The sequence below is a fragment of the Pristiophorus japonicus genome, chromosome 10 (assembly GCF_044704955.1).
Source record: "Pristiophorus japonicus isolate sPriJap1 chromosome 10, sPriJap1.hap1, whole genome shotgun sequence".
NCBI classification, from domain to species: Eukaryota; Metazoa; Chordata; class Chondrichthyes; family Pristiophoridae; genus Pristiophorus; species Pristiophorus japonicus.
Window position 1 is genome coordinate 224,104,594 of NC_091986.1, and position 13,333 is coordinate 224,117,926.

The following is a 13,333-nucleotide window of genomic DNA, read 5'->3' on the forward strand; positions in this document are numbered from 1 at the left end:
AGGCTTGTCTTTTTAACATACATTGCCCCATTAGAATTTTGCTGTAATGTGGCCCTTTTTGTTTATTGCCTTGGGATTCTCTGCCTTCCACTTTTACTATTCTCCTTTCTATCTTTTGCTTCTGTCTCCCTGCATAGGTTCCCATCCCCCTGCCATATTAGTTTAACTCCTCCCCAAAAGCACTAGCAAACACTCCCCCTAGGACATTGGTTCCGGTCCTGCCCAGGTGTAGACCGTCCGGTTTGTACTGGTCCCACCTCCCCCAGAACTGGTTCCAATGTCCCAGGAATTTGAATCCCTCCCTGCTGCACCGCTCCTCAAGCCACATCTGGGCTATCCTGCGATTCCTAAACTACATGTTGAAGGGTGGAAGATGCCTGTGCGTGGATTGTTTTTGTGTGTGGTGGCCGTTGTACACCAGCTATCACACGGGCTTGACAGAGCTAGGTCTTAGTCCAGTGGCAAGGATTGACCAAGACGACCAGAGACCTGCTCTGCTGCATGGACCTAGTGCGCGCACATATTGCAGTGTGGGCTGGGCCCGTGCTGCCCCTGGCTCCTAACTCACGCCTCCCTAGGGCCCCAATCACATCCCTCCACAGTCTCTCGCCGCTCCTTCACCCCGCTCCTGCTGTACCTGCCCATGCTCCAATCACCGACCTGGACCTTGATGACGTCGCTCCTCGCTGCCGTCGCCCTCCTGCACCAGCTCGCGCTGTACCTTGCCGTGGTACACCACTATGTTGCCCATGGCCGCTCGCCCTTCCTTTTATGGCCATTATCTGCCGCTGATGGTCATAAAACAACTTGAATTTATACACCAGGAAGATATTCCCATATCCTTGACCCCTCCTATTTCTCACCTACACGCTTCAGCTGCTTGGGGCCTCAGCTCTGAAACACCTTTCCGAAACCTCTCTATACTCCTTTAAGATGCTCCTTAAACCTACCTCTTTAACCTTGGTGACATCATCCGGAAACACGGCCTCAGTTTCTACATGTACGCTGACGACACCCAGCTCTTCCTCACCGCCACCTCTCTCGAACCCTCCACAGTCTCTAAATTGTCAGATTGCTTGTCCGACATCCAGTTCTGAATGAGCAGAAATTTTCTCCAATTAAATATTGGGAAGACTGAAGCCATTGTCTTTGGCACCCGACACAAACTGTGTTCCCTAACCACCGACTCCATCCCTCTCCTTAGCATCTGTCTGAGGCTGACCCAGACTGTTCACAATCAAGGTGTCATATTTGACCCTGAAATGAGCTTCCGGCCACACATCTGAAGCATAATTAAAACCGCCTAGTTCCACCTCCGTATCATCACCCGTCTCCGCCTCTGCTTCAGCTCATCTGCTGCTGAAACCCTCAACCATGCCTTTGTTACCTCTCGACTTGACTATTCCAACTCCTGGCTGGGCTCCCACATTTTACCCTCCGTAAACTTGAGGTCATCAAAAACTCAGCAGCCCATGTCACGATTGCCCATCACCTCTGTGCTCACTGACCTACATTGGCTCCCGGTTAAGCAACACCCCAATTTCAAAATTCTCATCCTATTTTCAAATCCCTCCATGGCATCGCCTCTCCCTATCTCTAATCTCTTTCAGCCTCACAATCTGCTCCCCTTAAATTCCGCCCTCGAGTATCACTGATTATAACTGCTCAACCATCAGTGGCTGTGCCGTCAGCTGCCTGGGCCCTCGGCTCTGAAACTCCCTTCCTAAACCTCTCTATACTCCATTGAGACTCCTTAAACCTACCTCTTTAACCAAGGTTTTGGTCATCCTGCTGTAATTTCGTCTTCTGTGGCTCGGTCAAATTTATCTATGTTGTCTTATAGCACTCCTGAGACGTTTTACTGCATTAAAGGTTCTATATAAATAAAAGTTGTTGAGAGATATTCCCATATTCCGAGTGAGACATCCTCAGTGTGATATTTTCCCATATGCGCAGTGTTATATTCCCAGTGAAAATTCCCAGGAGGTATTCCCAGAAATGCCATTAATGATAGAAGTGGGAGTGTCTATGAATATTGTCTATATGAATTTCAAGATGGCATTTGATAAGATTCCACACGAGATTAGCAGCAAAAAAATAGCGCATATGGAATTGGAGGTAGCCTTTTGACTTGGATTGGGAACTGATTGGGGATAGGATATAGAGGGTAGGGATAAAGGGAACAGAAGAAAATAATTAGGAGCAGGACTAGGCCATACCGTCCCTCGAGCATGCTCTTCCATTCAATAAGATCATAAGCTGATCATCAACCTCAACTCCACCTTCCTGCCTGATCTCCATATTCCCCGACTTCCCAAGAAACCAAAAATCTCTCTCTATCCTGAATCTACTTAACGATTCAGCATCCACAGCCCTTTGGGGTAGAAACTCCCAACAATTCACAATCCACCAAGTGAAAAAATTCCTCCTCATCTTGGTCTTAAACAGCCGACCCCTTATCCTGAGACTGTGACCCCTGGTTCTAGACTCTCCAGCCCGGGGGAAACAACCTCTCAGCATCTACCCTGTCAATCCCCCTCAGAACCTTGTATGTTTCAATGAGATCAGGTCTCATTCTTCGAAAATCCCAAGGTTTATAGGAACATTCTGTGATTGGCGCAATGTGACAAGTGATGTTCCCAGGGGTACTGGAGCCTTGGTTTTTCACCATATATATTAATGACTTGTCACACTGCCCTCCTCCACCCCCCCACCGCGAGATCTCTGCACTCCTCCAATTCTGGCCTCTTGAGCATCCCCGATTTTCATCACTTCACCATTGGCGGCCGTGCCTTCAGCTGCCTGGGTCCTAAGCTCTGGAATTCCCTCCCTAAACTTTTCTGCTCCGCTTTCCTCCTTTAAGACGCTCCTTAAAACTTACTTCTTTGACCAACCGTATGGTTCTATCTTTAATTTTAATTCGTTCTGGGGTGTGCACGTCGCTGGCAAGGCCGGCATTTATTGCCCATCCCTAACTGCCCCTTGAGAAGGTGGTGGTGAGCCGCCTTCTTGAACCGCTGCAGTCCGTGTGGTGAAGGTGCTCCCACAGTGCTGTTAGGGAGGGAGTAGCAGGATTGTGACCCAGCGACGATGAAGGAACGGCCGATATATTTCCAAGTCAGGATGGTGTGTGACTGGGAGGGGAACGTGGAGGTGGTGGTGTTCTCATGCGCCTGCTGCCCTTGTCCTTCTAGGCGGTAGAGGTCGTGGGTTTGGGAGGTGCTGCCGAAGAAGGCTTGGCGAGTTGCTGCAGTGCATCTTGTAGACGGTACACACTGCAGCCACGGTGCGCCGGTGGTGGAGGGAGTGAATGTTGAAGGTGGTGGATGGGGGGCTGATCAAGCGGCTGCTTTGTCCTGCATGGTGTCGAGCTTCTTGAGTGTTGTTGGAGCTGCACTCATCCAGGCAAGTGGAGAGTATTCCATCACACTCCTGACTTGTGCCTTGTAGATGGTGGAAAAGCTTTGGGGAGTTCGGAGGTGAGACATTCGTCACAGAATACCCAGCCTCTGACCTGCTCTTGTAGCCACAGTATTTATGTGGCTGGTCCAGTTAAGCATCTAGTCAATAGTGACCCCCAGGATGTTGATGGTGGGAATTTTGGCGATGGTAATGCCGTTGAATATCATGGGGAGGTGGTTCGACTCTGGCTTGTTGGTGATAGTCATTGCCTGGCACAGAGGGAGTGCTGCACTGTCAGACATGCTGTCTTTCGGAAGTGGTGTTAAAGATCCCCAAAAACTATTGGAAGAGGAGCCTGGGAGTTCTCCAAGTGACCTGAGCTGAACAGTTTGTGGGATCGTCAATGTTCAAGTGACTGATTGTGCGAAGACATGGTATTAATAGAAATCTGTCTCTCTTATAATGCAAAGTCCATAAAGTTATATTTTCAATAAAACAGCAGTGACTTGTAAGAAATCAGAAATACATGTGTTAGATAAATTACATAAACGATTAGCAAATACCATTTGAGTAATGCTGCCAAGCCCAGGGACTCGACAATAGTGTTCAGGATCCAGCAGGTGGCGCCAGCGAGTAGGCGGGTTAGTGAAGATCGACCATCGCAAGGTCACAGCACAGGACACGGAGGCAGGCACAAGGTCTCCAGATTTCCCACACCTATACCCGAGAGCAGGACGTAAACAGCCAAGGCCCAGCCACAGGGATTGCTTGGAGTAGCACCACGGCAGAAGATCAATGGGAGACTCCCCCTAGTCCACAGCTTCAAACTGCCAGGGGCTCCTCCCTCTGATGGGGGCACAGGGAGGACCAGTGGGTCAGGCACTGACCTCTCACCCTCTGGAGCCTGGGGTCAAATGCAGCCCCAGACAGAAGGGGTGAAGGTCAGATCTGCCGGCTGATTGGGAGAGAGGTGTGATAATGTTTAGTTGCAGGCAGTTCCAGGAGTTGCGGAAAGTGAGGTGAGGGATGACCGGTGGTGGAGGGAGTCCAACCACACCCGAGAGAGTGAGAGAGGTAGGGAGACAGAGGGAGGGGGAGACAGAGGGAGGGGGAGAGGGCGAGAGACAGAGAGTGAGAGAGACAGAGAGTGTGAGAGACAGAGAGTGTGAGAGACAGAGAGTGTGAGAGACAGAGAGTGTGAGAGACAGAGAGTGTGAGAGACAGAGAGTGTGAGAGACAGAGAGTGAGAGAGACAGAGAGTGTGAGAGACAGAGAGTGTGAGAGACAGAGAGTGAGAGAGACAGAGAGTGTGAGAGACAGTGACAGATGAGTTCCCATGCACCAGTCCCACCCTGGAGAAAGCCATACAGACAGTGCCTTTCTCCCTCTCGACCCCCCCCAGGAGGTTAATGATCGAAGTGCGAGTGTTTTATAGATCGGAAGCCCCTGATCTTGGGTAGTGGGGCAGAAGGGAAATGTTCAGATCTGAGCACTCCACTGCCAATAATGTAACCGGCAAGAGCGTACGAAAGGGACGGCAGCACACTGCGGGAACCACACTGGGCACAATACTTTGGGCTGTGTGCAGTTCGGGGATTAAAACCATGTGGTGACGGGGCACAGCTGGACTCGGGGTGGGGGTGGGGGGGAAGGTGGGGCACAGCTGGACTCGGGGTGGGGGGGGGGGGAAGTGGGGCACAGCTGGACTCGGGGTGGGGGGGGGGAAGTGGGGCACAGCTGGACTCGGGGTGGGGGGGGGGAAGGTGGGGGCACAGCTGGACTCGGGGTGGGGGGGGGGAAGGTGGGGCACAGCTGGACTCGGGGTGGGGGGGGGGAAGGTGGGGCACAGCTGGACTCGGGGTGGGGGGAGGGAAGTTGGGGCACAGCTGGACTCGGGGTGGGGGGGGAAGGTGGGGCACAGCTGGACTCGGGGTGGGGGGGGGGGAAGGTGGGGCACAGCTGGACTCGGGGTGGGGGGGGGAAGGTGGGGCACAGCTGGACTCGGGGTGGGGGGGGAAGGTGGGGCACAGCTGGACTCGGGGTGGGGGGGGGGAAGGTGGGGCACAGCTGGACTCGGGGTGGGGGGGGGAAGGTGGGGCACAGCTGGACTCGGGGTGGGGGGGGAAGGTGGGGCACAGCTGGACTCGGGGTGGGGGGAGGGAAGTTGGGGCACAGCTGGACTCGGGGTGGGCCATGACCGGGGCTGGTCCCGCTCTGTGACGGGCATCAGTCACATTCGGCCGGTCAACACAGACTGCCACTCACTTTCCAGCGAGGGTCACAGGGCTGTGATCAGGAGCAGGAACCCTGGCTGATTTCCCCTCTCTCTCTAACCCAGGGGTCACTGGGCAGTGATCAGGAGCAGGAACCCTGGCTGATTTCCCCTCTCTCTCTAACCCAGGGGTCACTGGGGAGGGATCAGGAGCAGGAACCCTGGCTGATTTCCCCTCTCTCTAACCCAGGGGTCACTGGGCAGTGATCAGGAGCAGGAACCCTGGCTGATTTCCCCTCTCTCTAACCCAGGGGTCACTGGGCAGTGATCAGGAGCAGGAACCCTGGTTGATTTCCCTCTCTCTAACCCAGGGGTCACTGGGCAGTGATCAGGAGCAGGAACCCTGGCTGATTTCCCCTCTCTCTCTAACCCAGGGGTCACGGGGCAGTGATCAGGAGCAGGAACCCTGGCTGATTTCCCCCTCTCTCTAACCCAGGGGGTCACTGGGCAGTGATCAGGAGCAGGAACCCTGGCTGATTTCCCCTCTCTCTCTAACCCAGGGGTCACGGGGCAGTGATCAGGAGCAGGAACCCTGGCTGATTTCCCCTCTCTCTAACCCCGGGGTCACTGGGCAGTGATCAGGAGCAGGAACCCTGGCTAATTTCCCCTCTCTCTAACCCAGGGGTCACAGGGCAGTGATCAGGAGCAGGAACCCTGGCTGATTTCCCCTCTCTCTAACCCAGGGGTCACTGGGCAGTGATCAGGAGCAGGAACCCTGGCTGATTTCCCCTCTCTCTCTGTAACCCAGGGGTCACTGGGGTTGGCTGCAGCTTTCGGATTGCCAGCGGGGCTGCGATGAGCTACCTCAGCACCTGCCAGGGACGGAACTGGGGCCATTCTTGGCCCCTTATCACACCGGGGAGTCTATGTACCCATTCAGCCAACAGGCTTATCTTCAATGTGAGTCTGAGCCCTTTCAGCCCAATGCCGTACCCAGATTGGATGCTGGTGAGACCGAGTACCACAGGGGGTAATAGAACTCGGGCTGCCTAAAACAGGCCGCGAGGAAATGCCGCAACACACACACTCACTGTAAACAAACAAAGGGTGACAGTACAGGGTTCGAAACTCCCAGGTCTCCAGTGCGGGAGCAGTGGGAGTTCCTCACTGTGGGACAGTCCTGCAGAGGCTGTGTGTAGGTTACTGGAAGCTGTAAGGCTGACGGGGTTGGGGAAAAGGGGGGGGATGTTCCCCCCCTCGGCCCTTTCTCTACTTGTCTTGCATCTTCTCCATTATCGGCACAATCATGTCGAATTTTGGTCTTTTGGCTGGGTCCTCGTTCATGCAGATCTTCATCAGCTTGCAGATGTGAGGGGAGATTCCTGGGGGGATGGTGGGGCGTAGGCCTTCCAGAGACACCTATAAAATCACACACCCTACAGTTAAAACCATCAAACACTCTTTATTTAATATACCTTAACATATCATCCGATAGACAGCCCCTCCGACAGTGCGGCGCTCCCTCAGTACTGCCCCTCCGACAGTGCGGCACTCCCTCAGTACTGCCCCTCCGACAGTGCGGCGCTCCCTCAGTACTGCCCCTCCGACAGTGCGGCACTCCCTCAGTACTACCCCTCCGACAGTGCGGCACTCCCTCAGTACTGCCCCTCCGACAGTGCGGCACTCCCTCAGTGCTGCCCCTCCGACAGTGCAGCACTCCCTCAGTGCTGCCCCTCCGACAGTGTGGCATTCCCTCAGTACTGCCCCTCTGACAGTGCAGCACTCCCTCAGTACTGCACTGCAAGTGTCGGTCTGGATTATGTGCTTAAGTCTCTGGCGTGGGACCGGAACCCACGACCATCTGCCTCAGAGGCGAGAGTGCTACCAATGAACCACGGCTGACACCATATCATTTTAAACACCTTGATCAGGTCACCCCTCAACCTGCTAAACTCGAGGAATACAAGCCAAGTCTATGCAACCTGTCATCGTAATTTAACGCTTTGAGCCCTGGAATCGTTCTGGTGAATCTGGTGGAGCAGGAGTCGGATTAGATTCAGTAATTAACACCTAGGGAATTAGAACAGACAAATGTAACCCTCGTGTAGAAACAGGAGAGAGATTTACAAGGACCATCTATTTCCTGCCCCGTGAGCCTGTGCAGCATATGCAACAGATCCACGCAACACTTGCCGTGATATGTGCGCGGGGGTGGGGGCATAGAAACACAGAAAATATGTGCAGGAGTAGGCCATTAGGCCCTTCGAGCCTGCACCACCATTCAATAAGATCATGGCTGATCATTCCCTCAGTACCCCTTTCCTGCTTTCTCTCCATACACCTTGATCCCTTTAGCTGTAAGGGCCATATCTAACTCCCTCTTGAATATATCCAATGAACTGGCATCAACAACTCTCTGCAGCAGGGAATTCCACAGGTTAACAACTCTCTGAGTGAAGAAGTTTCTCCTCATCTCGGTCCTAAATGGCCTACCCCTTATCCTTAGACTGTGTCCCCTGGTTCTGGACTTCCCCAACACTGGGAACATTCTTCCTGCATCTAACCTGTCCAATCCCGTCAGAATTTTATATGTTTCTATGAGATCCCCTCTCATCCTTCTAAACTCCAGTGAATACAAGCCTAGTTGATCCAGTCTCTCCTCATATGTCAGTCCTGCCATCCTGGGAATCAGTCTGGTGAACCTTTGCTACACTCCTTCAATAGCAAGTCACCCTGCAGCCTCTTAGCATCCTCCTCACAGCTCACACCGCCACCCAGCTTAGTGTCATCTGCAAACTTGGAGATATTACTCTCAATTCCTTCATCTAAATCATTGATGTATATTGTAAATAGCTGGGGTCCCAGCACTGAGCCCTGCGGCACCCCACTAGTCACTGCCTACCATTCAGAAAAGGACCAGTTTATCCCGACTCTCTGCTTCCTGTCTGCCAACCAGTTCTCTATCCACGTCAATACATTACCACCAATACCACGTGCTTTAATTTTTCACACCAATCTCTTGTGTGGGACCTTGTCAAAAGCTTTTTGAAAGTCCAAATACACCACATCCACTGGTTCTCCCTTGTCCAGTCTACTAGATACATCCTCAAAAAATTCTGGGAGATTTGTCAAGCATGATTTCCTCTTCATAAATCCATGCTGACTTGAACCAATCTTGTCACTGCTATTTCATCTTTAATAACTGATTCCAACATTTTCCCCACCACCGATCTCAGGCTAACCGGTCTATAATTCCCCGCTTTCTCTCTCCCTCCCTCCTTTTTTAAAAAGTGGTGTTACATTAGCTACCCTCCAGTCCATAGGAACTGATCCAGAGTCGAGAGACTGTTGGAAAATGATCACCAGTGCATCCACTATTTCTAGGGCCACTTCCTTAAGTACTCTGGGATGCAGACAATCAGGCCCTGGAGATTTATCGGCCTTCAATCCCATCAATTTCCCTAACACAATTTCCTGACTAATAAGGATTTCCTTCAGTTCCTCCTTCTCACGAGATCCTCGGTCCCCTAGTATTTCCGGAAGATTATTCGTGTCGTCCTTCGTGAAGACAGAACGAAAGGATTTGTTTAATTGGTCTGCCATTTCTCTGTTCCCCATGGGAATGTACCTCCCCTCCCACCCCAATAGATGCAGCAAACCCACCTTCATTCCGATCTCCATGTTGGAGAGGTCAGCAAAGGGCACCTCGCGGGTCACCAGCTCCCACAGCAGAATGGCGAAGCTCCACATGTCCGACGACCTCCGGTTAATCTCCTCCGGCTTTTTCTGAAGAGCTGCGTTCAGAAAAGGCAAAGTTAACCAGGTGCTGCTGATTATTATTAATATTAACAGAGCACCATAAACCCCAGCCTGACAATTCATCCCGGCGCAGTGCGACAAACAGGAAGCTCGCGGTGGGCAGTATGCCTGTGGGTCGGGGGACGGGAAGCTCGTGGTGAGCAGTATAGCTGTGTGTCGAGTACAGGAAACACACGGTGAGCAGTATAGCTGTGTGTCAGGTACAGGAAGCATGCGATGGGCAGTATAGCTGTGGGTCGGGTACAGGAAACACACGGTGAGCAGTATAGCTGTGTGTCAGGTACAGGAAGCATGCGATGGGCAGTATAGCTGTGGGTCGGGTACAGGAAGCATGCGATGGGCAGTATAGCTGTGTGTCAGGTACAGGAAGCACGCGATGGGCAGTATAGCTGTGTGTCGGGTATAGGAAGCACGCGATGGGCAGTATAGCTGTGGGTCGGGTATAGGAAGCACGCGATGGGCAGTATAGCTGTGGATCGGGTACAGGAAGCACGCAATGGGCAGTATAGCTGTGTGTCGAGTACAGGAAGCACGCGATGGGCAGTATAGCTGTGTGTCAGGTACAGGAAGCACGCGATGGGCAGTATAGCTGTGGGTCGGGTATAGGAAGCACGCGATGGGCAGTATAGCTGTGCGTCAGGTACAGGAAGCACGCGATGAGCAGTATAGCTGTGTGTCGGGTATAGGAAGCACGCGATGGGCAGTATAGCTGTGGATCGGGTACAGGAAGCACGCAATGGGCAGTATAGCTGTGTGTCGAGTACAGGAAGCACGCGATGGGCAGTATAGCTGTGTGTCAGGTACAGGAAGCACGCGATGGGCAGTATAGCTGTGGGTCGGGTATAGGAAGCACGCGATGGGCAGTATAGCTGTGCGTCAGGTACAGGAAGCACGCGATGGGCAGTATGCCTGTGGGTCGGGTACAGGAAGCACGCGGTGGGCAGTATAGCTGTGTGTCGAGTACAGGAAGCACGCGATGGGCAGTATAGCTGTGGGTCAGGTACAGGAATCACGCGATGGGCAGTATAGCTGTGGGTCGGGTACAGGAAGCACGCGATGGGCAGTATAGCTGTGGGTCGGGTACAGGAAGCACGTGGTGAGCAGTATAGCTGTGGGTCGGGTACAGGAAACTCGTGGTGAGCAGTATAGCTGTGGGTCGGGTACAGGAAGCACGCGGTGGGCAGTATAGCTGTGGGTCGGGTACAGGAAGCACGGGATGGGCAGTATAGCTGTGGGTCGGGTACAGGAAGCATGCGATGGGCAGTATAGCTGTGTGTCAGGTACAGGAAGCACGCGATGGGCAGTATAGCTGTGGGTCGGGTACAGGAAGCATGCGATGGGCAGTATAGCTGTGGGTCGGGTACAGGAAGCACGTGGTGAGCAGTATAGCTGTGGGTCGGGTACAGGAAACTCGTGGTGAGCAGTATAGCTGTGTGTCAGGTACAGGAAGCATGCGATGGGCAGTATAGCTGTGGGTCGGGTACAGGAAACTCGTGGTGAGCAGTATAGCTGTGGGTCGGGTACAGGAAGCATGCGATGGGCAGTATAGCTGTGGGTCGGGTACAGGAAGCACGGGATGGGCAGTATAGCTGTGGGTCGGGTACAGGAAGCATGCGATGGGCAGTATAGCTGTGTGTCAGGTACAGGAAGCATGCGATGGGCAGTATAGCTGTGGGTCGGGTACAGGAAGCACGTGGTGAGCAGTATAGCTGTGGGTCGGGTACAGGAAGCATGCGATGGGCAGTATAGCTGTGGGTCGGGTACAGGAAGCACGCGATGGGCAGTATAGCTGTGGGTCGGGTACAGGAAGCACGCGATGGGCAGTATAGCTGTGGGTCGGGTACAGGAAGCATGCGATGGGCAGTATAGCTGTGGGTCGGGTACAGGAAACTCGTGGTGAGCAGTATAGCTGTGGGTCGGGTACAGGAAGCACGCGATGGGCAGTATAGCTGTGGGTCGGGTACATGAAGCACGTGGTGAGCAGTATAGCTGTGGATTGGGTACAGGAAAATCGTGGTGAGCAGTATAGCTATGGGTCGGGTACAGGAAGCACGCGATGGGCAGTATAGCTGTGGGTCGGGTACAGGAAGCATGCGATGGGCAGTATAGCTGTGGGTCGGGTACAGGAAGCACGCGACGGGCAGTATAGCTGTGGGTCGGGTACAGGAAGCACGCGGCGGGCAGTATAGCTCTGGGTCGGGTACAGGAAACTCGTGGTGAGCAGTATAGCTGTGGGTCGGGTATCAGTGGTAAGGAGTCGAGTGGTATACTGCACCTTCTGGAGCCACCCAGGCTGGAGCGTACATCCTCCCCGGACACTGGAAAGAGAACTTCACGTCGGCCATGCTGATCCGAGCCGTCATATCCTCATCAATCTGCCCACAGTAAAACGCAAAGTGAGAAACAGGCCTGAGTTCTGTCTCTGTTCTGTAGATTGAGGAGGTCACAAGAGGCACAGCGAGAGAAACGTTCCTGCTGGAGTTTCAGAGTCAACGCGGGACTGATAAAGGAACACAGGAACAAGAGGAGACCATTCAGCCCCTCGAGCCTGTTCCGCCATTCAATCCGATCACGGCTGATCTGTGACCTAACTCCATCTATCCGCCTTTGGCCCGTATCCCTTTGGTTAACAAAAATCTACCAGTCTCCAATTTAAAATTAACAATTGACCCTCAGCATCAATTGCCCTTTGTGGAGGAGAGTTCCAAACTTCTACCATCCTTTGTGCGTAGAAGGGTTCACAAATTTCAATCCTCAAAAGTCTGGCTCTCATTTTTGGACTGTGACCCCCTAGTCCTAGAATCCCGAACCAGCGGGAATAGTTTCCCTCTCTACTCTCTCTGTTACATAGAAACATAGAAAATAGGTGCAGGAGTAGGCCATTCGGCCCTTCGAGCCTGCACCACCATTCAATAAGATCATGGCTGATCATTCCCTCAGTACCCCTTTCCTGCTTTCTCTCCATACCCCTTGATCCCTTTAGCCGAAAGGGCCATATCTAACTCCCTCTTGAATATATCCAATGAACTGGCCTCAACAACTCTCTGCGGCAGGGAATTCCACAGGTTAACAACTCTGAGTGAAGAAGTTTCTCTTCATCTCAGTCCTAAATGGCTTACCCCTTATCCTTAGACTGTGTCCCCGGTTCTGGACTTCCATAAAATCGGGAACACTATTCCTGCATGTAACCTGTCCAATCCCATCAGAATTTTACATGTTTCTATGAGATCCCCTCTCATCCTTCTAAACTCCAGTGAATACAGGCCCAGTCGATCCAGTCTCTCCTCATATGTCAGTCCTGCCATCCCGGGAATCAGTCTGGTGAACCTTCGCTGCACTCCCTCAATAGCAAGAATGTCCTATTATTTCTTATCCACACCCAAACTGATTTTACATCTTGATCTTCTGCGCCAATATAATTTCTCACTACTGCACTGATCTCATCCCTTATTAACAGAGCTACCCCGCCTCCTTTTCCTTTCTGCCTGTTCTCGGGTTAGGGTTAGGCCATGTGGCTGCTAAAAGCAGGAATCCTGGTTTGTGCTCTGAGCCTGGGGATGTTCAGGCCATTTATCGAGGGCAGGAACTTTCAGCAGTGGTAGATTGCATTGGTCGGCCCTGCTCCCCACACCACCAACGTTGCCCACACTACGTCACAACCCCCTCGTCCCCCCAGTATACTGCTCTCCCGCCTGGATGGCCTCAGGCTTCGCGAGACCCGTCTCTGAGTGAATGGAGATGCAGCAGCTCACCATGATGCTTTTGCTGTTTACGTAGTGTCTGGGGATGAGGGGCTCGAGGGTGTGCAGGAAGGCCAAGCCCCGGGCGATGTCCAAGGCAAACTTCACTGCCTGGGTCTGATCCACCACAAAGTCTGCAACGGTGAGAGCACAAAGTTAA

At 52.9% G+C, this 13,333-nt stretch overlaps 1 protein-coding gene across 4 annotated transcripts in view; it reads right to left on the reverse strand.

Annotated features, from left to right (window-relative positions):
• Positions 1-5,381: 5,381 nt before the first annotated feature.
• Positions 5,382-13,333, reverse strand: part of ilk (integrin-linked kinase) — a 52,105-nt gene continuing 44,153 nt past the window's right edge. For all 4 annotated transcript variants that reach the window (XM_070892639.1, XM_070892638.1, XM_070892641.1 and 1 more), the window contains exons 10-13: positions 13,186-13,307; positions 11,709-11,808; positions 9,278-9,408; positions 5,382-7,033 (exon numbers count right to left, since the gene is read on the reverse strand). In XM_070892639.1, coding sequence (XP_070748740.1) covers positions 6,884-7,033; positions 9,278-9,408; positions 11,709-11,808; positions 13,186-13,307 — 503 coding nt within the window. In that variant the 3' untranslated portion in view covers positions 5,382-6,883. The remainder of the gene's footprint in view (positions 7,034-9,277; positions 9,409-11,708; positions 11,809-13,185; positions 13,308-13,333) is intronic.